This window comes from Haemorhous mexicanus, chromosome 29, assembly GCF_027477595.1.
Source record: "Haemorhous mexicanus isolate bHaeMex1 chromosome 29, bHaeMex1.pri, whole genome shotgun sequence".
NCBI classification, from domain to species: Eukaryota; Metazoa; Chordata; class Aves; order Passeriformes; family Fringillidae; genus Haemorhous; species Haemorhous mexicanus.
This window is the reverse complement of record NC_082369.1, coordinates 1,660,497-1,687,509: the sequence shown is the minus strand read 5'-3', so window position 1 is coordinate 1,687,509 and position 27,013 is coordinate 1,660,497. Positions and strand designations below refer to the sequence as shown.

General features: G+C 48.0%; 1 protein-coding gene and 1 long non-coding RNA gene across 7 annotated transcripts; one reads left to right on the top strand and one right to left on the bottom strand.

The window, feature by feature from the left end:
- Window positions 1-1,713: 1,713 nt before the first annotated feature.
- LOC132339626 (uncharacterized) lies at window positions 1,714-5,094 on the bottom strand. The gene is made up of 2 exons (XR_009489695.1): window positions 4,738-5,094; window positions 1,714-4,154 (listed from the first exon to the last, which is right to left on the bottom strand). It is a non-coding gene; the product is annotated as an uncharacterized LOC132339626 (long non-coding RNA).
- TMPRSS9 (transmembrane serine protease 9) lies at window positions 3,536-26,712 on the top strand. Of its 6 annotated transcripts, none has more exons than XM_059869969.1 (20): window positions 3,536-3,734; window positions 9,574-9,726; window positions 11,442-11,593; window positions 13,327-13,454; window positions 13,866-13,933; window positions 14,364-14,542; window positions 15,628-15,669; window positions 16,635-16,806; window positions 17,023-17,297; window positions 17,474-17,610; window positions 18,792-19,107; window positions 19,913-20,084; window positions 21,538-21,809; window positions 22,507-22,643; window positions 23,135-23,492; window positions 23,581-23,697; window positions 24,340-24,511; window positions 24,822-25,087; window positions 25,630-25,766; window positions 26,243-26,712. In XM_059869969.1, exons 3-20 carry the CDS (start codon window positions 11,470-11,472, stop codon window positions 26,402-26,404), a joined length of 3,234 nt encoding a protein of 1,077 aa, XP_059725952.1. In that variant the 5' UTR covers window positions 3,536-3,734; window positions 9,574-9,726; window positions 11,442-11,469; the 3' UTR covers window positions 26,405-26,712. The 6 variants fall into 6 exon arrangements, with proteins under 6 accessions (XP_059725952.1, XP_059725954.1, XP_059725957.1 ...); XM_059869972.1 differs by having other exon boundaries at window positions 3,537-3,734; window positions 14,367-14,542; XM_059869971.1 differs by lacking the exon at window positions 9,574-9,726.
- The last annotated feature ends 301 nt before the right edge of the window (window positions 26,713-27,013 follow it).

Below are 27,013 nucleotides of genomic sequence, written 5' to 3'. Positions count from 1 at the left end.
TCCCATAATTGTCTGGGTTGGGAGGGACCTTAAAGCCCATCTTATTCCAGCCACTGCCATAGGGAGAACACATTTCACTATCCCAGGCTGCTCCCAGCCGTGTCCAGCCTGGCCTTAGGCACTGCCAGGGATCCAGGGGCAGCCACAGCTGCTTTGGGCACCCTGGGCCAGGGCCTGCCCACTCTCCCAGGGAACAATTCCTCATTCCCAAGATCCCATCCAGCCCTGCCCTCTGGCAGTGGAAGCCATTCCTGTCCCTCCATGCCTTGTCCCCAGTCCCTCTCCAGCTCTCCTGGAGCCCCTTCAGGCCCTGCAAGGGGCTCTGAGCTCTCCCTGGAGCCTCCTCTTGTCCAGATGAGCACCCCCATCTCTCCCAGCATGGCTCCAGAGCAGAGGGGCTCAAGCCCTTGTAGCATCTCCTCTGGATTTGCTCCAACAGATATGTGTCCTCCCTGATGCTGAGGACCGAACAGGTAGGTGTAGTGCTCCAGGTGAGCTATTTCAAGTTAAAAATTGAAATTAATTAATTCCAAATGACCTTCAGAAGGCCAAATGAAGAGTGTATTTATTCTGTGTCTTTGTACCCCCTGGATGGGGATAGAGAAAGGGCACAATTCTGTGCCGATTACGGAGTTGCTCAATGGTCTCAAAACGATTCCATCAAAATTCAAACAACTTTCATTAATAAGTTAGTAAGTCACTCAATATTTCTGTGATATTTCCATAGGGGGAAAAAAGAGATAGGGAAACTCTAGCAGAAGAAAACCACATAACCATTAGTTTTGTCTATTTATTAAAATGAAAATTGCAGAATTTAATTTTATGAAGACAAAAAATTTTCTCAAATGTCTCTCATAAAGTTATGTATGAGTATAATTTAAAATTCCTATGTTCTCTTTTATCTTGATTGGTTTTTCACTCTGAAATCAAGATTTAAAATTTAATTAAATCAACCAATACTTTTTCCCCTTCAAGAATGAGAAATGTCTCTACCCAGTGCAGAAAAAGAAAATGAAAAAAGGAAATCTGCACTTAAAATGTCTTTTGGGGGTGGTGCTGTGTGACATATGTCTTGATGTGTTAGAATGGGGTTCTCATGATAAAAAGCTCTTCATTTCTAAACTGTTTTCATAGGCTGGTTTCTGTCCCCATTCTATTTCTTAGTTGTTGTACCGCAGGGAAAGAACACCACCATTTAACCTCATGTTCATTTTTTCCATGCCCTTAGAAAAGTATTCCTGGGAAGCAGAATTAGTGAATGGTCTTTGAAATCCTTTCATGTAAATTTCTCCTTACTGTCTTTTTGCAGCTAGAAATTTTCTTGACCATAGAAATAATTCCATATTCTATGCACAGCATTTTCCAGCATTCTAACATGAAATGTAGCAAACTAGCTAAATACTATTAAAGACGTCTAAATCCTTCTAGAGCAACACAATGTTTTCCTGATTGTTCTATTAAATTTTGAGTATCGTATTGCCTTAGCGCAGTATTCATTCTATCTGCACACTGTGACTATGTGTGCAACAAACATAAGAGACAAGAGTGGTCCCAACCGTCCCTGTTTAGTTTGGTTGCCAGAGATCACATCCACAGTGACTTCTCACTTAACTTTGATGTGTTTGCTCCCAGGTCCTTCAGCAGGAGTGCAGAAATAGCTGCTCCTAATTTCTTAGTTATTTAATATTGTAAATGATCAAATCGGCAGCCAAATTTATAAAAAAAAATTTATAAATTTATTAGATCGACAACCAAAATTAGAATATTATAAAACCAACACAGCCAAGACAGTGTCAACCCCGGACTTTGACGCTGGGTGAACTTGGGACAGACCGACGTAGTGTCAGCGTCTCCCCAGAGTGTCACACCAACTGCTCCAGGTAGCCAGCTTATATACAGTTTGTTCTGCCTGGAGCAGAAATGATGTCAGATTTCTGTAAGTTCCTACATATGTATATCGGGGACTGTACAGATTCAGTCCCATACAAAAGTCAGTCCATAGGTTTGGATGGCTGTCTGGGCTCCTCTAAATGGTCTTCTTTTCAGCTGTAGCCAGGATGTCACCCGTTCCTCGATGTAATCTCTTCCAGGTGCCATTCTGTGAGTGTTCTGGACATTCCTGGGAAATGGTCGATGATTGCCCGGGAAGGACTCATTCATTCGTTAATAGTCATGATTTTATCTGGGCGAGTCCGGGAAATCTTTTGAATAGAGAGGAAAGCCCTGCTTCTGGCCATGGGGGTCAGAGGCACGGTTGGATCATAATGATTTTTATACAGTTACAAGTCATGAATTATCTCTATCATATATTACATTTAACCACTGATAGATTTTGTTGGTTTCTTCTTTTACTGCTGTCCTATTGCAGTCCTCCTCCCCTTGTTACTTTTGGGCTTTGATTGCACAGTTTTTCATCTCCATTCACACAAAGAAACGTGCAGATCCTCTTTATCTGATGAACATTAGAAGGATATCACTCCCTCACTCAGCTCTTTCACAGGGATGTACAGTCTGTCTGAAAGGGCAAGAACTGCTTGTGGTGTTCACAGGCTCATAGCCAAACATGTTCAGATTCAGAGATTGCAGCTTTTTTCTGGTTATTGGCTTGGTGCTAATAAGACCAAGGTTATGGGTTTGATCCTCATTTGGGCCATTCACTTAAGAGCTGGATGCGATCCTTCTGGGTCCCTTTCAGTACAGCCCAGTCTGTAATTCTGTAACCAGCCAAATCTTCATTATTGATGCTCAGCAGGAAACCTAAAACAGATTTTGCTCGTTGCTGCTCAGTCTGGAGTGATCCGTGGGACAGCAGATGTTAGGAATGAAAGGATACACTCTAACCAAAATCAACTTCAGAGAAATCTCTATGATAATTTTATAATTTTCGGGTTTGCTGTTATTACTGAAGATACTCTGGGACAGAAGTGGCAATTGGATGAGAGATGACTTGTGCAGTCCAAAACTCAGACTAAAGCAAAACAAGTTCTCAGCTTTTCATCTATTTTTTGCCTTTTCAAGATGGCAGAAGGGTCACTTGTGGGCCTTAATAAACTTCAGCACAAGGAACTCTGTCCAGTTTTGGCCTCTGCTGTGCCTGTGTGTGATGTTGGATAATCCCTGCCCGTTCCTGTGCAGCAGTTAGGCTGTTCTAGCACATAAATGATGATAAATAGGATGATAAGGATGGTAAATACAGTATGAACTGGAAGGGCTATGGACGTCTGACCGAGGAAATTAGTAGGGGTTTTTTTGGGAATACCGCTCCCTTTATGGTTTCTGTGTGCATGGTTAAGAGATCATCCCCAGTGTGGGAGCTGCCGATGGGGGGAAATTCAGTGGTGCAGTGCTGCAGGTATGCACCACCCCACTTCAGGCAGCTCTTTTCCTTTAGGTGCTGCTGCTGGGGAGGATGGGAGTTGTACAGGGAACTGCAGGAACGTCTCGTGACTGGGGAGAGGCAGGAGCTCGGGCATCACTGATCCAGCTTCCAACGCAGGCAGCTGGGGAGCACGCGGGGGGAGGGGGAGCTGGGGGTGGAAATTGCTTAATTTCAAAGTTCAGTGAAAGCAGCAAACCAGCTCTTCAGGCTGAGCCGTTCCTGTCGCTCAGCCTGTGCCTTTAAGCTCCGCCGCGAACTCCCCCAGTGCCTCCCACCGCCCCCGGCGGCGCCCCGCAAGCCCGGGCGGGTCTGCTGCCGGGGAAGGCACCTGGCGGCAACGGGAAAAGCAAAGAAGGTGAGTCCCTGCTCCTTCTTAGGAGCCCTTTTTACTTCCTTCAAGGTGCCGGGCTTTCTTGGCTCGGAAGGGAAGAGAAAAACCTGCACCTTGTCCCGACGGCTGCACCCACTGCTGGGTGCTCCTCGCCCCGCGGTCCCACCGCCCAGCGCGATCCCTCCTGCCGGGCAGCCCTCCTCCTCCTCCTCCTCCTCCTGCTGCTGCTCTTTTTTTCACCTCCTCCTCCTTCTTCACCTCCTCCTTCTGTTCTTCCTCATTGCTTCTCCATCAGGCTCAGACAGGTTTGCTGCCTGCAGCCGTAGATTTTCAGTCAAGCTGGAGTTTGAAATTGCTTCTCCACGCTGAATCTTCTCCCATGCTTGGGGAAATCCCTCGTGCTCAGCTAGCTCTGAGCAAACAGCCTGTTTCTGAATTTAATGCCTGTGGGGAAAACAGCTCAATTAACCTTTTATTGAAAGTGGGAAAAAAAAGATTGAAAGATGGAAAAACTTCTGTGCTTCCTTTTAGTCGCTTATGGATAAGTAGTTTTCCTTATGTAATGCTGGATTGCTTTTAGTGCTTTTCGATTGTATGTAACTCTAACATGATTCAGTGACTTCTAGATCTCTGAAAGAACTGGTTAAGAGAAATATCTTAGTTACTTAAACACTTTGGAAACCAAATGCAGAGAATGGTTTATATTATTTGAAAGCTATAACAAATTAGGAAATATTCTAGAAAGAAAACTCAGGGTACTTAACGGGAAACAAAAAGTGCAACTTTGACAGTAATGCAGACCTAAAAGCTGAAAAAAACAGTGTTATCAGCGTAGGAAATACAAGAGTGAAACAGCCGTGGCAGCGACCAGCTTCGACCTAGGCATGGGAGAAACTCTTATAAACAACCTCTATGGGCCTATAAAAGCACCATCATTTGAGCTTAAAAAAATGTTTCTGTAGCTGGATGGTTCTTTATTCTCATGGTTAAAGGGAAGGGCTTGAGCCTCACGCTGTTTCACACCCACCTGTCATCCAGCCCTGAGGCTACCCTGCAAAGAGCTCGGGCACAGCCCCTGATCCGGCTTAAGGGAGGTCCCAGTGGGCGAGGTGTGCGAAGGGAGTTCTGTGTGAGCGAGGTCCAGCCGGGCAGCACTGCCCAGTGCGGGGCTGGAGGAGCCGCTGTGTGCCCGCGTCCTGCGGCCTCTGCCCGGGGTGGCCTCCCCAGGCAGGAGCGCTGCCCAGAGCTGGGCATGGTCACACAGCTTTGGCGCTGGAGGTCAGCACGTGGCACTGTTCCCTATCGATACACGGAGAGTTTCACTCTCATTGACTCAGGTGCTGAGAGTGCACTGCTTGACTGATATCGTTCATCACTTGCTGGTTTCCCTGTGAGAATTCTTCCTTTGAGGGAGCATGCATTGCAGGTAACTGATTTCAGGGTAGCTTGGGGGTTTCATATCTATGAACACTAATGCCTACCTGACAATCTGTAATAACAGCTGAAAAAAACAGCTAGGTAAAAATATAATTTACACATTGCTTCTAATGTATGTAAGCTGGTAAGAAAGAATAAAACATGATTATTTGCAAAATTAAGACCTCTGCTTTAGCCCCTGTTCCTCCAAGAGCCTCTGGTCCCAGTGTGTCCATCAGCTTCATTGGAACCAAGATTTCTCCCACATCCTCTGCACTTGGCCAGATAGTGTTCAAGGGAGGTGACTGAATGTCAGTGGAGGAAATAACATGAGTTAAGCATGTGAGTTTTTCTTGGCCATTCATGAGCTGAAAAGTATCAAATTATATAGTGCTTCTATTGTGGAAAGTAACAGACAAACATGGATTTCCTGGCTTACTGGATACTCCCTATGTGTATTCAGTATTTACTATCTGTACTGAGTTTTCAAGCCAGCACAGTTGGGGGGGGTAAGGGGAGCAAGGCTGCCTTTATTTTATTGTATAACCCACGGCTACAAGTTTGAGAAGTAATTGCAGGTACAAATCTGCCCAGTACTTTGTTAGCAGAGAGAGAGCTCAGGGTTGAGTCTCTCCAAGGTGGAAGTGATGTTAGAGCCTTTGTTACCTGTGACAATACGAGCACTGGGGAGCTCAGCTTGTCTGTCATGCCCCAGCTGAGACTGCTGAGCTGGCAGGCAGGGAGAGGATCTTCTTACTTGTAAGTTGAGAGACATAAGAGGGACAATAAACAAGGCCAGCACAGTGTCATTTGGCTTGCCGGAGGCAGGACTACAGCTGAACCAGATGCATCTCCACGAGTGCTGCAGGTGAACTGGGACTCAGGATTCTCAGTGTTCTGAGTGGCAGGGGCTTTGCTCACTTGCATGATCTGGGAGCTTGCAGTGTCAGGGCTTTTCATTCACCTTAATAATGAGAGGTGTCCTCAGCTCAATCTGCATTTTCTGAAGTGACAAAAGTTTCTTTCTGTTTGAAAATAGGGTTTAGCCTTTTAAATGTAGCACAACTGCTTCTAAATGTTATCCTGCAGAGAGATGGGGACATGGTTATGCTCTATACATCCATTACAGAAACTGGAGATGGCTTAAAGCAAAAGGATTAGAGAAATGCCATGTTGGCTGGTCCAGTGAACCAGTGTTGTGGTAGGTGAAGCTCATGTCACACAAAACAAAAGGCCATGTAGCCAAGCCTGTGTCTGCTGGTCATGGGAAGATTTGCCTTTGATGCTGAGAGCTCTGTTCATCATAACCCATCTCTTATCTGTTTGACCAGCTGCTGCTGTCACTGTATAGGCTTTTTTTTTATGACATAAGGTCATCTCATCAGAAGGTTTAAAGGGAAATATATGGGCTCACCAGGAAGCAAGAGTGTTTGGATAAATTCCAGCACTCCCTTCTCTGGACCCCCACTCAGGGAGAGAGTAAGCCATAAGGAGGGAGTGGCACACAATTCTTGCCATCTCCAGACTGACATGACCTCACACTGCAACACCACCCAAGAGATACCACTGGCTAGAAATCCACTCCCCTACAAAAGTATTCTACCATTCTCAGTACCTGCTGACACAAGTTCTGAGCTTCATTTCAATACAACTAAATTCTCAGCTGTAAGGATAAAATCGCTAGGCTTGACCCCATTTTAACAGAGATATTTGAGGTTGGCTGTTCCCATCGCCTTGCTCTGCCAGCAGATCTGTTTGCACAACCACATCTCTTATCTCCTGTGGTCGTGCTTCTCATCTCACAGCAAATGAGCGTCTTCTCTCCTGCTCAGGCTCAGGTTTGGTGTCATATATATGTCACCAAAGGTTTATTGTTTTGGCAGCTGTGATTTTGGATGGTGAACCTACCAAATGAGGCATATTGGAGTCTGCTTTCTGATTTTGGGGTACCTCCTTCTGGAGAACTATCCTGCTTCTGCTGTATTCCCCCTCTGAAGTGCCACAAGTCTTATCTTGGTGATAAAATCACTAGTCCTTTCCTTGCCTTTGGCCACAGACTTGCTGAGGCTGCAGTCAGATCTGCTGCTGAGCTTGTGCCTTGAGCAAGTGGCATGTTTTTCATACTTGTGCCATCATTTTGCAAAGGCTCTGTCTGGGTGAGGATTTACAGGTCACAATGAGACAGTTTTACAACCCCTGTGTCTGAAGGCTCAGCACACCATATTGCTGTGCTAAGAGCCCATTATGGGATGAAGCAAATATTCCATTAACACTTGGTTATTCAAATGGTTGCAGCATATTGGCTGCCCTTTATCATCACAGTGTGGGAGAAACCAAGCATGCTAGAATACAGAAATGCAGCACAAAGACCCCAGAGCAGCCTAGACTCACCATCAGGGAGGTTGTGTGGGGATGGGGCAGTGGTTTTCTTGCATTGTCCCTTGGGGGACATCAGGGTTTCCTTGCATTAGTTATCTGTAAATGAAGTTGACTTTTGAAAACACGGGTACCACTATTTCTCTCCTGTCTTTCTTTTCTCTGGCAAACAGTTCAGAGCAGGGCACCTCAGCTTGCGTCCCTGTGGTCGAGGGCTGCTGGTAGGGGCTGGCAGACTGGGAATGGGAGAAGCTGGAGAAGAGCAGGAGGAAGCTTGGGACAGTGCAGTGCAAGACAGGAGTGTAAACATTCCTGTTCAGATGGGAGAGAGACTGCAGAAGGCTAGGAAGGCAGAAGAAAAGGCTTCAGGAGGTGAAAACATGAAGGCAAAGACATGGTGGGGTGACAGAAGAGAAGTACCAAGCAGTGGAAGAAGGAAGGCCAGGGTATGTGGAAGTGAATGAAGAAAACCAGCCCTTGTGCTGGGCAGCACTGGGAGGTCACCACTGTGCTTTAGAGTCAGAAGCTGTGGCATTTTGCAAGAAGACAGTTTCTACCTGGAAACAAGAACCTGCACAATTTGTGCTGGAGACTGGGCCAGCCCTGCAGGTGTGTGTGGGATCACCTGAGCTGGAGAGGCACCTGCCCCAGTGAGGCTGGGGCTATGGCCAGGCACAGGCCAACAACCAGGGGGCCTCTCCTGGGGCCCTGCCTTGTCCCTCTGCTGCTCCTGCAGGGGATTGTCCCCCAGCATGCACATGCATGTTTTCACACACACGTGTGCATGCACATACACACACGAGATCATGCACCCATACACATGAGGTCACACACACACACAGTGTCACACACACACTTTCACACACAGACACTCAAACACACTCTCTCTCACACACTCATGTACTCTCTCACACAGTCACACACTCACACTCATAGTCACACACAGTCACACACTCACACTCATAGTCACACACACAGTCACACACTCACACTCATAGTCACACACAGAGTCACGCACACACTCACACAGACACGTGCTACTTTTCCTCTTTGACAAGAAGAGTGGGTGTTAGTGACTATTTAGCTAATTGGGTAAAGGAATATTTTTACCATATCGTTTTATATTTTACAATTTCCCTTACTTGAACCAGCTGAGAAATAAAAGCCATCTTCCAAGGAAATCCTATGGAGTGACTCAAGGCTTCTCTAGAGAAAAATTCAGACTTCTGTGGAGAAAACAAGCCCTGGGCTGCCAAGCAGCAGCAGAGCAGGGGTGGTGGCCAACTTCCAGCACTGTGGCAGATCCTCATGGACAACCAGAGATGGTGACAGTCTGCAGGACAGCTCTTGCTGACTGTGTTGCACATCAGACATGCCTTCTCTGCTAAATGTAACAGTGAAAAGACACCCCACTGCTGCGGGAACTCTCTTAGGTCAGAGTTCCCCACACCCTGCTTACAAGGGCATAATATTTTATAACCACTCACAATTTATAAGCTGGCAAAAAAACCCATAAATGTGGTTTTACTTCTCAGTATTCCTTTTGGAAACTCATGACTGTTAATACTCTCCCAATTTCTGCCCCACTAACAAAATCTACTTTGCACTACTCTGATTTTATGTCACAATATTTTTCACTGTGTATAGCTTCTTGCCACAGATCTCCACTATGCATTTATAGATGATCCTAATTATCTTTCAGAAAAAAAAAAAAAATTGCAATCTCTATTTTGCTATTGCAAAATGGGCTTTCCATTTACATGTCCTTTTAATTCTTTTTTAACTCACACCACTGACAGCAAAAGAAAATAAACTTTCCTTATGCTAAAAGGGAGAGCAAAGACAAGTAAGACAAGTTTTGATTGTTTTGGGAAGTAGAAAGTTTCTCTAAATAGTCTATTTTCCAGTTAAAATCCCTCTGCAATCACTAATGCAAACTTTTTTCTAGGGTTCCAAGTACCTTTTTTTGTAGTATGACTTTTACATGCAACTAAGATTGTATTGTCAAAAAAAAAAAAAAAAAAAAAAAGCCAGAGCCACTTTTGCCTACAATTTTTATTTTTTCCCTCAGATGCATCTGTCCTACTATTGAGGTCCATTGAAGTCCACTGTTGCACTGGTCAGCACACCTGAACTAGATTTCTGAGTGTCCACATTCAGCACACAGCAAGAGGGACAGTGACTCCAAAACCTACCGAAGGAGGGAAGGAGAGATTCCTCATCTGTATGTATTCAGGCCACAAGGACCACTGGAAAAAAGGTTCCCTACTTGTCTTCCCTTAGCCAGAGCTGAATTGTCAAACAGAGATATTGTTAGCAGAACCCGGGGGCCACAGTGCCGATCTGTGCCAGGCTCAGTTACAGCTAAAAAAGAATATTTGGATGTCTGTTAGAAAAAAAGAGGCATCTTGGACAGACTCTCCCTCTCTCTCCCCTTTCTCTCTGTCTGCTGCCTCACAAAGAAGTGACCTTCTAAAATCTCTTATCTAGAAGCTTCTCTTTAAAGAGCTGCTGACGCCTCTTGGAAAACACTGAAAAGCTCTTCTGAAACAGGGAGCTGCTTCTCCCTGTGTCCCTTTCCTCCCCTCTTCCTTTCATTGCTGGATACATTTACATTAGAAAAGGCTGTTCCTCTGCAGCTTCACTGAAGTCCCAGTCTGATTTACAGCAGCAGGGAATCGCTGCCGTGGCAGCCTAACCTCTCCCAGCACAGAGAGGATAGGGAGTGACCCCGTGAGATGTCCCTGAGCAGGGCAGACTCAGGACCTGAGGAGGGAAGAGCTGTGTGGGTACTCTTAACTCTGTCTATATCAAGACAGAGTAAGCTTGAGAGGTGATTATGCCTTGCCAAGGCTTTTCTGGTGTCTCCTGTAAATCTGAGTTTCCCAATAGTTAGAGGTTGAGTCCTCAAAAAACTCACTCTGCAGCTGAGGAGCTCTGGAGCCTTGGCCAAGAGGAGTGGACTTCTGTGGATTTTCACTCTGACCACACAAATTGTCTGAGACATCTTCAACCTTCCAGTTTGAACAGCAGCATTGTACGTCTTCTTCATGCCTATGAGGGAGAAATATTAATGCAGTAATTTAATGCATTTTAGGACCACAAGAAATCAGTGTCCCTCCTTGTCTTGTCAGACTTGTTGCTGATACTAACCTGTCTGAATGATGTAATAACTGTGTATATTACAGGCTGTTTTCATTCCTAGTAATACCCAATTGTTGATGATGTGCAAATAAAGGCCAAATATAGTCTGGCTTGTACTAGCAAGACTGCAGAGGAAAAAAAAAAGAAAGCCCAAGAGAGATACTCTTTCTATTTTTGCCATTTTTGAATTCACACTTGGAGCAACATATCCCATCTGAGCATCTTCAGAGCATGAAAAACACTGACATTCTGAAACCAGTAAAGCAAAGGAAAACGTGGAGGCAGAAAAGGTGACATGAAGGGGCTTTGCTTCTGGTGCAGGACCACCTGGGGCAAAATACTGGAAGCACCAGTGCTAATGCTGGCCACAGGGAAGGAGAATCTGCTCAGCAGGGTAGCAGCAAAGCTGTAAGCAAAAGACATATTAATTGCTCTGCATTACTAGGCATTGGGAGCTCTCAGCTAAATGCTGTTAAGGGGGGCAGTGGGAATCACCCACTGTGATTTTATAATTCCTCCAGAATTCCTGCAAAAAATGTGGAATAGCATTGGGCTATATGAAACCTCACCCTGGAATCTGCCTCATGAACAACTACAGGGTGAAGTTTATTACTTAGAGTGTTTTAATCCATATAAATGCACCTTGGGGATATAAGCAGCCTAATGCAAAGACTTCCATAGCCAGGTCGGAATGGTCCAGCAGGAGTAGACAATGATGCTCCTGGGGTAACCTTAGCTGGCGTGACAGATTTCGTCCCAGTCTTGTCATTTTCCTCCTCTTCTTTTTAATCACAGAGCCCATCTGTAGAGCTGCTCAGAAAGCATGGACCAGATAAAGCCAGGGCAAGGCACCCAGAGGAGGAGACTGGGGGCCTGCTGCTGGAAGGTAACCGCTGCTGCTGCCGTGGCAGGCAGTGCAACAGCCCTCTGCCTGGGGATCCTGCTGGGTGAGTGTGCAGCCAGGTGCATTCTTTCAGTTTATCAGCTCCAAAAGAAAAGTGGTCTGCACTGCTAATAGCAAAAATCCTCAAAATCCTCCTACTGAAGTCAAAACACAGACACCTTTCTGCACAATGCACAGAAACTACAAGGGCTGTAGTCAGCTCGGTTTCTCAATATGTGACTTTGGAGCACTTTATCTTCAGTGTCTCATGATACATATGCTCTGTTCCTTTCCTGCTTGACCAATCTAACATCCTTCTATGACAAGATGACCTACCTAGTACATGAGGGAAAGCGTCTGAATCTGGTCTACCTCAACTTCAGTAAAGCCTTTGACACCATTTCCCATAAACATTTTCTTGGAGAAGCTGGCTGCTTATGGCTTGGATGGGTATGCTCTTTAATGGGTAAAAACGAGCAGGATGACCAGGCCCAGAGGGTGGGAGTGAATGGAGTCACATCCAGCTGGATATGTGGAGGTGACGAGTGTCAGTGGGGATGGAGGGCACCCTCAGTCAGTTCACAGATGACCCAAGCTGGGCGGGATGTTGATCTGCTGAAGCAACAGTGTGGCCATCAGGATCAGGGCAGTGACTGTCCCTCTGTGCTGGGCACTGGTAAGGCCCCACCTCAAATCCAGGGTTCAGTTTTAAAACATCTCATGACAAGAATGACATTGAGGGGCTGGAGCATGTCCAGAGAGGGGAACAGAGCTGGGGAAGGGGCTGGAGCACCAGGAGCAACTGAGGGAGCTTGAGGGGCTCAGTCTGGAGAAAAGGAGGCTCAAGAGGAACCTTCTGGCTCTGCACAACTCCCTGACAGGAGGGTGCAGCCAGGTGGGGTTTGGGCTCTGCTCCCAGGGAGCAAGGACAGAAAATAGGAAAAGGCCTCAAGGTGGCCCAGGGGAGTTTAAGATTAGACATAGAGAAAATTTGTTCACTGAATGGGCTGTCCAGACCTGGCACAGGTTGCCCAGAGCAGTGGTGGAATCCCCATCCCTGCAATTTAAGCGATTTAAGAAACATGTAGATGTGGCATTAGGGGACGTGGGTTAATGGTGGCCTTGGCAGTGCTGGTGAAATGACTGGACTCAATGATCTCAGAGGTCTTTTCTAACCTAAACAATTCATATGATTCTATGATTCTATCCTGTAATCTCTCTCTGTGACTTTGAAATTTCATGTCACTGTACCTTGCTGCCTCTGCCATTTCCTATCACGACTACTTGCAGCCACTGAGCACTGCCTGTTTTACTGTCCCACTCCAGAGCATGGTCACCATCTCCCTCCCTCTTCCACCTCTCTCCTACTGCTTCTGCTGTCCCATGGCCACCTCAGGCCAGCACCCCAATGAGGACCCCAGGATGACATGACTGACACATGCCACCTGTACAGTCACAGCTTCTGAGGTGGCTTCAGTACCCAGCAGAACCTTCCCGAGTCTGTTCCTGCAAGGATAGGGCCAATCTCAGGTTGCCACGCTGTACCCATCTGTTCATGATTTTCTGTCACAGGCTTGACAAAAATCTACTGTTTTCAAGTTCAAGCAGTTCAAACAAAATGCTATTACTGCACATGCACAGGATATCCCAGTCCAGTTATGGGGCACCCCCGAGGCAGCTGGGATGCTCAGGGACAGTCAAGCTGCTAAAAACAGGGGGTTTGAAGGACACGATGATATTCATATTACAAAGCTGTGAGAAAAGCTGCCTCTGACAGACACCTTCCCTTTCTGGCAGCCTGCCATTCCACGGGAGAGGCCAGCTTTGAGCACACAGTGGAGCTGCAAGGAATCACCTTCAATAGCAGCTTACAGACAGAGAACTCGGACTACTACAGGGTGCTGACACCTGCTCTTGAGAGGCTGGTGAGTTGATCTGGGCCTTCTGGAAAAACACTTGTGAAATACTGCGGCGGTAGCACCAGCAGAATCTCTATGCCAAGGGCAGGATGAAAACTAGGACTTGCTAAACATCAGCAGAGTACACTGTGGGGCTGAACTACACTTTGAGAGGCCCTCTCAAAGCCCTGAGAGACATTCATGGAGTGGGAAATGTGTGTTCAGGCCTATTCCTTACATAAAAAAGAGAGGTACTACCTCATGCCCTAAAAGCCAGAGTGGGAAAAAGTTTACATATGAGCTGGACATGGGTGCTTCTGCTTACAGATCAAGAAACCATGCGTCAGCATCTCCACATTCCAGCAAAATCCCAGGCATCATCTATTCCCATCTCCTTGGGGCCCAGTAAGTGTGTGACCATCACCCTTTGCTTTGCAGTTTCTGTCCAGTCTCCAGGACTCCCAGCTGAACTGGAGTTGTACTGGTTGCACCATCCTGGGCTACAGGTGAGTGTAGGCAGCTATCTCTGCAGACCCTACAACTCATGTTTCAGAGAATTCTGACAAGCCTCACCAAGAAGGTGATCTCATAGCTGTGCTCTTTTTCAAAGCTAATACAAAGAGAAACTGGTTTTTGGTCAAGGCTGGATTTTCATCTGGGATTGCAACAATATTCTGGGTTTTTTAATTTCAAAATGCAGTCAGAAAGGCAGAGGAAAACAATTTTGTTCAACCACAGCTTTGGGCCAAAGGAAAAAAAAATTCAAATGACCACGTCAACCCAGAGTACATCTTGAGAGAAACCTTAAATTATTAAGAATCAAAATATTAAGAATAAGATTTATTTCCTTTGATTTCCCTGTAGACAAATAGCACAGGAGCCTGACCCTTGTACTGACCATGAAGCCAAGGTCGCCCTTAATTCTCTGTCTTCCAGTAGGAATGGAAACTCCAGTGTGATCGTCCATTTCCGCCTCCTCTTCACCCCCCAGGATTCCCAACCCCTGAGCTCTACCTTGGAAGAGGAAGCTTTCAGGCATGGGCTGGCAGCTGCCCTGCACAAGCAGGGTTTCTCCCTGGCTGCCTATGGGACCATCTCCTCAGCCTCTCTCACAGGTATGGGCAGGCAGAGCAGGGTGCCCTGTGCTGGGGCTGCTGGCACCCAGGGGCACAGAGCTAAGCCACCATTACTCAGCCAAACTGCTGCAGGGTTTTAGCTCTGAATGGCCAGTCAAGGCTTCGTGCCCAGCAGCAGTGTTAGAAATTGGGGTGCTGGCAGGCACCCAGCAAACTGATAAAATGATCTGCCTGGCTCCCAGCTGCTCCAGCTTCACCAGACAGCAGCAGAAACCAGCCTAGATCTTGTCAGCTTAAGAGACATTAGTGGAGTCCCCAGATATCCCTCCAACACTAATGCTGTCCAGCTGCTCTGCACTGCAAGAGCAGATTGAGGAACCCACAGCAAGGACAGAACCTAAAGCATAAATTGCAACTGCTTTGGCTTTTCTTGAAGCACCTGAAATCAGACTGAGGGACAGGGAATGAAGTTCCAGGAGGTTAACAGCTGGGTTGTCTGTACCTACCTATGCACAGCAGCCCTTAGGCAGACCTCAGAGCAATAACTACAGCTCAGGTTGCTATATCTTATAGTTGAATTATTCTCTGAAACCACCTGACAAGAAATTCACCTTTCCTTCTGTGACTGTGGGGTTGCATGTGACTGTAGGACTCCAGGTCCAGCCAATTAAAAAAAATCCAGGAGCCTGGGAAACAAGAAAGTGTGGGCTCCTCTGCAGCTCCCTCAGCACCTTCTGCCAGAATGGGCAGGATCCCTGGATCTCTGAGAGCCTTCTGCTGCCCAAATGGAAGGTGCTGAGAGTCCCTTTGGCTTTAGGCAAACAGCTTTGTGTAGCTTCAGCCCCAGTCTGCTCCCGAGAGACAGCTCACTTCCACAGCTTTTAGGAATGTCTGCATGTAGGGTCACCCCAAAGCCTGCAGGGCAGAAGGGAGCTGTGCCTCCCCTGCCCCAGCAGGGACCTGGGCCATCCCTCACGCTGGCCACACGTGAGTGCAGAGATCACCAGGCAGAAAAGGAAGATGCAGCAAAGGCCGTGGCAGCCCCAGCCCAGGAACACAGCTCCAGGACCTGGGGCTGGGCTGCTCTGCCCTTGCTGATCCTGATTCCTTCCTCTTTGTCCCAGGTCCCAACAAGGTTTCTTCCCACCGACCTGGACTGAAATCAGGTAAGAGCCAGGCAGCAGGAAGAATCACCTGCACTCTGCAGCCTCCTCTTCCTTACCAGCAGCCTGGATACAGATACAGGCTTGGGCCCTATCTTGTTCATAGCCTGGTGGTCCAGGGGCTTGCAAGCTCCAAACAAGCTGCAGCTCTGCTCCCAGCGCCATCCTGCCGGGACTCTGGGGCAGCCAGGGAGCAGAAGGACAAGGATACAGTGGTAGTTGCCCCTGGGGAGAGTTGCTGTATGGACTGCAGAAGACATGAGTGACTCAAGCCTTGCTGTCCCCAGGGAGCTGCGCTTGGGTCACAGGCTTGCTCCAACATCCAGTATGTGAAAAGAAAGCCCTGAATGTGACAGTCAAACAGGCTGTGCTGATGCCTCTGATGGAAGGGGCTGTGCTGGATCTCCCACAGCAGGTCTTCTGGACATAGAACCGAGCCAGAACCACTGTTGGCAGACCTTGACAGGTGGGACACCAGTGGCTCTCAGGCACTGAAGACAGCCAAGGACATGCCATGACTTTTCAAGGCAATAGTAAATGGCTGCATTGGGATGAGAGACACTGTGCCTGGAAACACCTTGGTCCCATCAACTGTGATGGGTTGTGACAAGGTCCACCTTACTGGTGGGCTGGCACAATGGACAAGAGCCACATGCCCATGAGCTGCTGGAAGCTCACAAGGCACCAGCTAAGCTCATCAAACTAGTCAGGATGCTGCTCTACAGTGTCTTGCTCTTGCTCTAGAAGAGTTTCAGGGAGGATGCTGTGATGGCCCAGTGCTTTGCAGTGCTCTTCCCAAGCCTGCAGGTTAAAGGCTACTCTGTGACATGCCAAGTACCACCCTGCTGCTTGAGCATATGCCAACAGCACACACAAAGCTGAAGCAGCTTTTCACACTTGTCCCCAAGAGCGTGTTGCTGGGGTGCAGTGGCAGGATCCTAAGGCACTGAGTTTCTCCTCCCTTTCAGACTGTGGGAGTCGCCCTGCCATGCAGACTGCCAGCAGGATAGTTGGAGGCTCAGAGGCATCCAGAGGGGAGTTCCCATGGCAAGTCAGCCTTCGAGAGAACAATGAGCACTTTTGTGGCGCTGCCATCCTCACAGAGAAGTGGCTGGTGTCTGCTGCTCACTGCTTTACTGAGTAAGTTTCAGTCACACCACTTTCCACCCTCCATCCCTGTTCCAAAAGCTGCTGTATCTGCTCAAGCTCCCACTGCACCTCTCTGCCCCACCACGGGGAGAACGAGGAGTTTCCATCACTCCTGGAGTGGATGGCAGGATGGGCAGTAGGCAGGTTGGGTTTGCAGGACAATGTTGTGGCTGCAGGTTCACATGGCTCCCACTGTCTCTCCTCTAGGTTTCAGGACCCAGCCATGTGGGCAGCTTACACAGGGACCACCTCCCTCAGAGGCTCTGATGGCAGTGCAGTGAAAATGGACATTTCACAGATCATCCCACACCCCTCTTACAATGCTGACACAGCTGACTATGATGTGGCTGTGCTGGAGCTGAAGAGGCCTGTCACCTTCACTAAGTACATCCAGCCCGTGTGCCTGCCAGATGCTGGCCATCACTTCCCTACCAGCAAGAAGTGCCTTATCTCTGGCTGGGGCTACCTCAAGGAGGATTTCTGTAAGCAAAGCATGGCAGGCAGCAGAGGAGACGTGGTGGGGTGTGAGTGGGGCAGAAGGCATCAGGGAAGGGAACTTGGACCTTGCTCTGGCCAGCTGAGGTGGGCTGTACCCTGAGCTGCTGATCCTGTGCAGGGCTTCCTGCACTGAGCTCACAACTGTGTCTTTCTCATTCAGTGGTGAAACCTGAGTTCCTGCAGAAAGCAACTGTGGAGCTCCTAGACCAGAACCTATGTTCCAGTCTCTACAGCCATGTCCTCACAGACAGGATGATGTGTGCTGGCTACCTGGAGGGGAAGGTTGACTCCTGTCAGGTAAGCTTTGCCCAGAGAAAATGGCACACCTGCCTGCATAAAGCTTCTCCCTCCCAGTAGGCATCAAGTGACACTACAAGAAGCAGAACTGACACTATGGTCACTGTTTCCCACTGAGGTTTGAGGCCCTGCCTTGGATCCAAGCACAGATCAGTGACTGCAGAATACAAAAATGAGGATATATTCTTTACTGCTTAGAGCAGGGTACTGTTATTTAAGGGGTTCTTTCAGTTAATTAACTACTTTTCTCGTCTTCCTAAGCTGTCATCAGGGCTGGCCCTACCAATATTCCACACAGGTCTGCAGATAAAAATCCAGATGGGCAAAGGGCAGCAGTGGAAACTAAAACATACACATAACAGTTTTTGGTGAACACCAGAGTGGTTTTTGAGTTTTTTCCATCCTGGAACTGCAAGTGGCGAGCTGGAGACAGGCCTGCCTTTGATAGTATAGAGAGAGGAGAACTGGGATGCCAGAGGAGGACTGTGATTTCCAGGTCTGTCTCTGTGGTTTGGCAGGAATGTTGAAACCAACAGAAACCAGCTAAACAAATCTGCACTTTTCTGGTGGTAGTGCTTTGTATTTCTGCACCAATACAGCACAAACACCAGAGAAGGGGCCAAGAATTGAGGATTCAAAGTTGGGTGATGAACGTGACCCATCTGGTTATTAATTACTGATCTAGAGCAATCTCATCCCCAGAAGGCATCACCAGCTTCACAGACACCACATGTCCATCAGTGATAGTCACAGGGCCCCACAATAACCAAGAACTGAACCACTTCTGACATCAAGAAAACCTGATGCAAACATTAATGTGATCTCCCTGGGTTGTGTATCAGGCAATGAACACCCATCATCTGGTTGTGTACGGGCTGCTAGGATTAACCTTTATGAGGTTTAACAAATTATTAAAGCAGTAGAAATGCTTAATCTGAGATTTTACAGATCGTGTCCTTTTTTCTTCTGGCATAAAGGGCACAAGGCTGCTGTGTAATAGCAGGACAGCGTGCCCACATGGAGGAACACCCAAAGGCCAGCACCCAAATGCTCCACTCATCACTAGGCTGGAGCAAATATGAAGGGACAGAGAGACCCCGGCTGGTAGAGGGATGCTGAGGGTGGTAAGGGCAAGCTCAGTGCATCCCCAGGGAGAGCTCACCATCTGCTTTCTCTTCCAGGGTGACTCTGGTGGGCCTCTGGTTTGCCAAGAACCATCTGGCAGGTTTTTTCTGGCAGGAATTGTAAGTTGGGGTATTGGATGTGCTGAAGCCAGGCGCCCTGGGGTTTACACACGTGTTACCAAACTCAGAGACTGGATCTTGGATGCTATTTCTGCCTTCCCTACCTCCATAGCCCATACTGTTCCTCCAGTGCACTTCAGGACTAAGAGTAACATGGTCAGTGCTGAAGAGGTCAACACCACCACCGTAGCAACCCCGACCACCTTACCAGCCCCAGCTGCCAGCAGGCCAGTGGCTGCAGCAGGGCCACAAGGTATGAGCACCCGCAGTGGGTGCACCTTGGCAGGCAGAGTAGTAGGTATAGGTCCAAACATTCATTCCTCCGCTAACCTAAGCTGACCTTTTGTAGGGTGAGCCACACAACTTTGCTGAAGTGCTAAGGTACACATGACACTATATGGCTATCCTAGCTCAGTCCAGAGCAACCTGGCAAAGTCACTCAGTACCTCTGCAGTTCCATGCACTCCTTTGCTTTTGTGACTGTGTAATCTTGCTGTGTAACTGGTCTGCTCTGGCGGGCCCAGAACAGGTCATTAAGGCACAGCAGCATCTGACAGTATTTAATCTGTTGATCACTTTTGCTTGCCACCTAAGGAGCTCCCAGCAGTTCAAAACTGATGACTACCCCTTCACAGCAGCTATGCTCCCTGAAGGGAAGGAGGGCAAGAGTCTGCAGGATGATCTGTCCAGTCCAAAGAGTGCTCCCAGCAGCTTTGCAAGGAGATGCAGATGAAGGGTATTTTTCTAAATCTAGAATAATATTTTATCTGGAATGGCAAGGCTAAAAGGCATGGAGCTACTGATTACTCTGCCTTCAAGAAAGGCCCAGGATTCACAACTTGCCGAGAGCAAGATGCAGAACAGCATTTTGTATGAAAGTCCAGCTGTACATGGCTACCATCAGGCACTGCCACTATCAGCCGGCAGGGCTTGGGTCGATATCTCCACCTCAGGCCTAACCTATCCCTGCTAAGCCTTACTAGTTAGAGAGAGTGAAGTCCTTCCTTGCTTATCTTCTGCTAGGAATACTCACAAGTCATGCTTTGACTTTCGTTCAGAGTGTGGAGAACGACCTGGGTTCTCTAAACCCAGCAAGATTGTGGGAGGAACAGATGCTTCCAGAGGAGAGATCCCTTGGCAAGCCAGCCTGAAAGAAGACTCCAGACATTTCTGTGGAGCCACCATCATTGGGGACCGCTGGCTGCTGTCAGCAGCTCACTGCTTCAATGAGTAAGAGCCCATCCCTGTCCCTGCTCCAGCTAACCTGCCCACCGTCACAGAGTTGCACAGTCAAATCCACAGTGTGGCACTGAGGTCAAGAAATGGAAATCAAGAACACATGTTGGACATTAATTTTTCCTTTAACTAGACATTCATATCAAAAAGGAAATTGTGGGGAGGTTGGAATGAGGCAGAGAAAGGTTAAAGCAGCCTAATCAGGGAGAAAGGACAACATATCTAAGAGGGGTGGAAGAAAGTGCTACAAGAGAGTTTCTTTAAGAAACTTAACCTTAAAAAATTGTCTGTAATATGTGGAATAGAGTCACATGGTCAGCTGGTAAAGGGAAAATGGTCAGTTCAATCCTGCATAGTTCTGTTAAACTGCAAGAACCCAAGCCTAGGTTTATAAGTAGTCTAAAGAAGTGAGTAGCAAGAAGATAATGCTTGTCAAGAATAAATTCCTGAAAGCAGAAAAGGTGGGTTACTAATTCTGAAGGATTTTAAGACAACCTCACACATTAAACAGCTGGGCAATAAAGGAGCAAGTGAAATGCAAGGTACGCAAGTGTGAAATGAGGTACACAGCAAAACCAGCAGTTTCTGTCAGTCTGTGACAGAAACTTTCACAGCAGTGCTGTCTGTCTGTGAATGAGGATGAGTCTCCATCAGCTATTGTAGTTCAAAACAAGAGGTCAGAAACATGTGGATATTACCCTGACATCAGCAGTCCTGTGGCAGGGGCAGTTAATGAGCACAGGGATGCAGTGAAAAACATGGGAGATGAGTAGGATGTTGCTGGTAATGCACAGCACACTGACTGCTCCAACATCACAGGGAGGGCAAGAGTAACACTGTGTGCATGTATTCACAAGGCTCAGGGATGAGCAGGGTGTGGAGCAGCATCATAACAAGCACAACAAAATAGATCAGACTAGACCTGGGAAAAAAACTAATGGGAAGGCAGTGTTTGATGGGACTGTACAATAATGAAGGATACAAAGTGTTTAGGGAATGCCTTTTGACTGTCTTTTTAAGATACCAAATAAACACCAAGAGCAGGTGGAAAACAATCAAAAGGAAGCAGTTTTTCTAATAAATGTCATTAAGCTGAATATTAAAAATTCACCTGGGTTAAAAAAAAGAATAAAACACAACTTCAGAAAAATCCAAATATAACCAAAAATTCCAGCAAGACCTATTGAATAGAGAGACACCACCTGTGTGCCAGATCACTCCTGAAATCACAAATTTTTGGAGGTGAAGAGAGGATTATTATTACATGTTTATTTGCTCTTCAGGTAATATCCAACAGGTGCCACTGCTGGAAACAGTTCTTTGGGCCTGACTTAGTAGGGCTGCTGTGCTGCATACTGATCATGTAAAGCTGTCTGTAATTTCAATGCCAGAATTCATTCCGGGGATAAGTGTGTGAGTATGCATATTTAGGTTTATGTATTTGCAGGACAATGCCAGAAGAGATTGAAGCCTTTGTGGGAACAACATCAATAAATGGAACAGACGAGAATGCAGTGAAAGTCAATGTAACAAGAGTGATCCCACATCCCCTCTTCAACCCCATGATTCTGGACTTTGATGTGGCTGTACTTGAACTGGCAAGACCTCTTGTCTTCAACAAATACATACAGCCTGTGTGCCTCCCCCTTGCCATGCAGAAGTTTCCTGTTGGCAAGAAATGCCTCATTTCTGGATGGGGTGACCTCCAGGAAGGGAATGGTAAGCAGTAATGGATTACCTGCTGATTTGCCTTGGAGCAGTGATACCCTGAGCAGCAAAGCCCATGCTCGACCCACATTCCTGGGAATGTATAGGAAGGGGTCAGTAACAGGGGCAGTCAGGAACTGACAGAAACACAAGAATAACGGCACACAGAGCACTACCTTAAGCCACAGTTATCTAGGAGTCACCAGCAAAGAAGAAAATGGAGAGGCAGCTTGGTGGGAACCAGGAGAAATCTGCTGGACTGCCCTCAGTAGCTCTACTGTGCTAAGCAAGTGTCAGGTGCTTGCCTCAGAGCCTGCTGCAGCTTTGGCAGGATGGTTTGTCAGCCACAGCAGCCACTCAGTCACAGAGGCGTTCTAAGCAATGAGCACAGGCAAAGATCCTACTACAGGGAGAAAGCCTGAGAGCTGAGAGTAGCACATGTGCTACCAAAGAAGTCCAGCTGACAAGAAGCCCACAAACTCTCAGGAGCAGGGGACACAAACTGTGCAGAATCCTTAGCACATTTAGGAAACTGCACCCTGGGGTGAGCCACAAGCTTCAGGACTGCAGAGAAAACAGGTTATATAGGACTCAATTTCCATGTGGGATTAGAGCCTGTTTTCCCAAAATATGTATTGAGTCAGTCTAAAAGCCATTAGCTAGCTCCTTCCTCTGCTGCACTCACTGTAATTCTGTGGTTTTCATGCAGACACCAAGCCCGAGATCCTGCAGAAAGCATCTGTAGGCATCATAGAACAGAACACCTGCAACTTCCTCTACAACTTCTCCCTCACTGACCGAATGATCTGTGCTGGCTTCATGGAGGGGATGGTAGACTCATGCCAGGTAAAAGTGTGGGATTTCTCTACTCTGTAGATTGTTCTGGAAAGCTGGGCTAACTCTGCTGTCAGCAGATCCTTGCGAAATATTTAGTGAGCTGCTGTAATCCAGCTGTGTAATTCACATGTACTTGACAAAAAACCCCAGCCCACTACTTTGGAGATTTAGGAAAGCAAATAAAGCTCCACCAAGTTGAGAATTACTTAAGCCAACATCCCACCACTCTGTCTGGCCAGACAAATCCTGGATGAAGCAGATCTCCTCCTGCAGCAGTGAGTCAGTGGCAGTTGGTGGCAGCTGTGGAAAGGTGCTGACAGGTTGAGACACTGACCCTAACTTCAACTTTTTCACACTCATGCCCTGCATACCCACTGCATGACAGCAGACAGGCCCACAAGGCTGGAGGAAGAAGAGTTGGGGGTAGTTTAAGTCCTTCTGGTGTGTCTGAGGGGCAGACTTGATTGGACTGAGCAGCCATTGCCTTGCTTCTTTTGCAGGGAGATTCAGGTGGGCCCTTGGCCTGTGAGGTGACCCCAGGAGTGTTTTACCTTGCTGGCATCGTGAGCTGGGGATTTGGTTGTGCCCAGGCTATGAGACCTGGTGTGTACTCCAGAATTACCAAACTCACAGACTGGATCCTGGACACCATCTCCCAGTTGCCCAGTGGTGGCACAAGCATCCCTTCCAGTTCAGCCATCCCTAGAACTTCTACCACAGCCATTTTTATCCAGCCCAGCACAATGGCTGCAGGCCCAGCCAGCAGAACCACCCTGTGGACAAAGATGAGTATAACCATGAGTGAAACCTCCACAGCTATGAGAACGACCGAGACTGCCAAGCCTACCCAAACCCCAGGTAAAACTGATAACTGATGCATTGACATGTTGGCAGGAGGCCTCCAGCATAGAGGGTACTGAGCAGGTCATGGGTTATTGCCTTCCAGTGGTGCCTTGTACCAGCCTCACTTACAAGTGTTCCAGCAAGGTGTGTATTGAAAAAGAAAATCCTGAATGTGATGGTGTTGTGGACTGCAGCAATGGCTTCGATGAGCACAACTGTGGTGAGTTCTCCTCTGTAGCCCGTGGCTGCTGCCAGCTGTGCTCTACATGACCTGGACTCCACAGTGGTACCCACCATATTCACACTGGCTGTCTTGGACCCAGACACTGGGATCCTAGGCCAGCCCACTGTGGTCCAGATTGTACTTGTTCTGCCAGAGCCTAAAACAAGATAAAGCTGGATGAGCTGGATCCAAATTTACTGCCAGAAAGTGCAGCCGCTTCTACTCTGCTACAGACATTAGAACCCCTTTCCCAGCACACAGGCCTTTTGGCCAGTCAGTCTGGTAGCACAAGGTGGCAAGACAGGTCTGCACAACATGGCAGCTCAGAAAGTGTCTTGGCATCCCTGGGACTACACTTTGGGTTGCACATTCCTTGCTGTTTGATAGCTGAGCTAGGCTATCCAAATACCTGCTCCTTGCATACCACATCCCTGGAAGGTGTGATCTGTGATAACAAGTCTGCAAAATACACCTGTCCATCAAGCCTTTCCTCAGCTGGGTCAACTGAATTCATCACATGCTGCTGTCCTGTACATGCTCCCCCAGAAGACTGTCCCACAGCACAGGTTATGGAAGGTAGGAAGTAATTCCTTCCATTTATGGTTATTTAAAACCATGGTGCTTCTTCCTGTGTTCCAGACTGTGGGTCAACAGCAGCTCTGGCCTTTAGCAAGATTGTGGGTGGCAGCAGCGCAGCTCGAGGAGAATGGCCCTGGCAAGTCAGTCTCTGGCTTCGGCGGAAGGAGCACAAGTGTGGGGCTGTTCTCATTGCTGACCGGTGGCTGCTCTCTGCAGCTCATTGCTTTGACATGTAAGTCTGAGATAAGCTAGTTAAGTCAGCTGGCTCTTACCTCAGTCCCATCAGCCAACCTGCCCTTCCCCTCCCTCGTGGTCCAGCACCTGGCTGGCATGCTGTGCCCCACAGGAAGCACTCACCCCCTATCAGAAATGCCCCTAGAGGTAAGTGTGAAAAGGAATGGGTGGAACAAAGCCCGAGTACACCCAGTGGTTCTGGAGACAGGGGTCCTGACCTTCCAAGGGGTGGCCAGCCCCACAAGTGGAGGGATTACCCTCCTTGTGAGGCTATGCTCCTAACAGCCAGGTTTGCTGTCTTTCTGCAGTTACAGTGACCCCAAAATGTGGGTGGCCTATCTAGGAACACCCTTCCTGAGTGGCATCGATGGCAAAATGGAGAAAATATTTCGTATCTACAAACACCCTTTTTACAACGTCTACAGCCTAGACTATGATGTGGCACTACTGGAGCTGAGTACACCTGTCACGTTCAGCAGCACCATCAGACCTATATGTCTCCCAGACCATTCTCACATCTTCCATGAAGGGGCCAGATGCTTCATCACAGGCTGGGGCTCCACAAAGGAAGGAGGTACTGGATAAAGGAGGCCTTCCCACACCCATGATGCTTGGCCACCTACACTGCAACACTGCAAGCCCAAACATCTAAGTTCCCACACCACTGCCCCAAGCACTCTCATCCTAGGCCATATGCTGCAGAGGATACCAAGCTGGGCAAGGCCTGGTATCACCATCATCTCCTCCCCAGCTACCATGCACACTACTCCTCTGTTTTATCACACCTCTTCCCTCTGGAAGCTTTCCCAAGCTTTCTACATGCCAGCCACTGTGCTCTCCACCCCCACAGCAGCTGCTCCAGCTGTGCTCCTGCAGTACAAGGACCACCCCAATACCAAATTGGACCACTCCAATTTGTGTCTGGTCAGCCAAGCTGCCTGACAAACGACACACCCAAGGGACCTTCTGGAGTTTGCTCTGCTGAACCAGGTGACTCACTTTCCCAGAGCAGGTCTCTCCCTCTGGCAAACAAGTAAGGCTGCAGAGACCCCACTTCACATGCTGCTATTTCTCATGTGCTCTTCACCCAGCTAACAGCAATACTTGTCTCCTCAGGTCTCATGTCAAAGCATCTGCAAAAAGCAGCAGTGAACATGATCGGAGACCAGGCCTGCAAAAAGTTCTACCCTGTCCAGATCAGCAGCAGGATGCTGTGTGCTGGCTTCCCACAGGGCACCGTCGACAGCTGCTCAGTGAGTGCAAGAGCAGCAAATGCTGTGGCTGGGACAGAGCAAACTTGTGCCAAGTCCCTAGACTATATTCTCTCAGGAGGGCCCTGCCCTGCCTCCCCTAGCTCAGATGCCTGTCTGTCCATCAACTGGCTGCTGCTTTTATCCACGTCCATCCTGCATACACCTCATGCTGCTTGCCCCACCGACCTGTGACAGGTCAGGGAAATACACAGAGGTAATGCTAAGCAAGAGACCACAGGGAGGCTGTTCCATGATCCTACTGTACCTCTTAACACACTCTTCTATGTTCCAGAATCCCAGCTTCAGATTGTTCATGCAGGTACATCACTGAGCAGTCCTCCAGCTTGGAATGCAGCTCCTGGGGAAGTGGGGAACAGGACAGCAAATGCCCATGCCCCAGAGAAAAAGAACATTTCATGGTTGGGGGAGCTGCACTGCTTGTGGCTTGATACTGGATCCTTTTCCTCTCTCTGCAGGGTGATGCAGGTGGGCCCCTGGCGTGTAAAGAACCTTCAGGGAAGTGGTTTCTAGCAGGAATCACAAGCTGGGGCTATGGCTGTGCCAGGCCATACTTCCCCGGTGTCTACACCAAAGTCACAGCTGTCCAAGGCTGGATTGTGCAGAACCTCAAGCTCTGAAACTGCATTTCACCACTCAGGGAAGGTGATGATTGAGAGGAATAACTGCCAGAAGATGCACTAACCCCTCAGCTACTGTACATTTTTCTGATGCTGCAAAGGGGTGAAGACAGCTTTGCAGGTATTGAGCAAATGCCAGTGTTGTGTGACCTGCTGGTTGTTATCAAGGCATTTGATAACTGCTTTGCATAGAAAGGTACAAATTCTAAACCTTTTCTATAAATAAATGAAGCCTGTCTCATCTTAAGACCTGGCCAAATATACTGCACATTAAAACATGACCTTCCTAGTTGGATGGGTCCTGGAAATATCTGCCCAAGATTCATGGAGTTTGACTGACCCCTGCCTATGAGCTGTCATTCCATGGCCAAGCCAACAGACTTGTGACCTTTGCCCCAGCCCAAAGTTATGCCCTTTCAGAAGCTTCAGACCTCACTGGTTTGATGGAGCTGTTGTGCTGTGCAGTGGCTTTTGGGAAGGGTGTTATCCTGCTTCCAATTAGTGTGTGGGACTAGAGAGCTCAGTGTTGACCTCCTGGCTTACCATTTGATCCTAAGAGAATGCAGGAATAGAACACTTGGGAGTTCAGACTGCACAGGCTCTGACGGG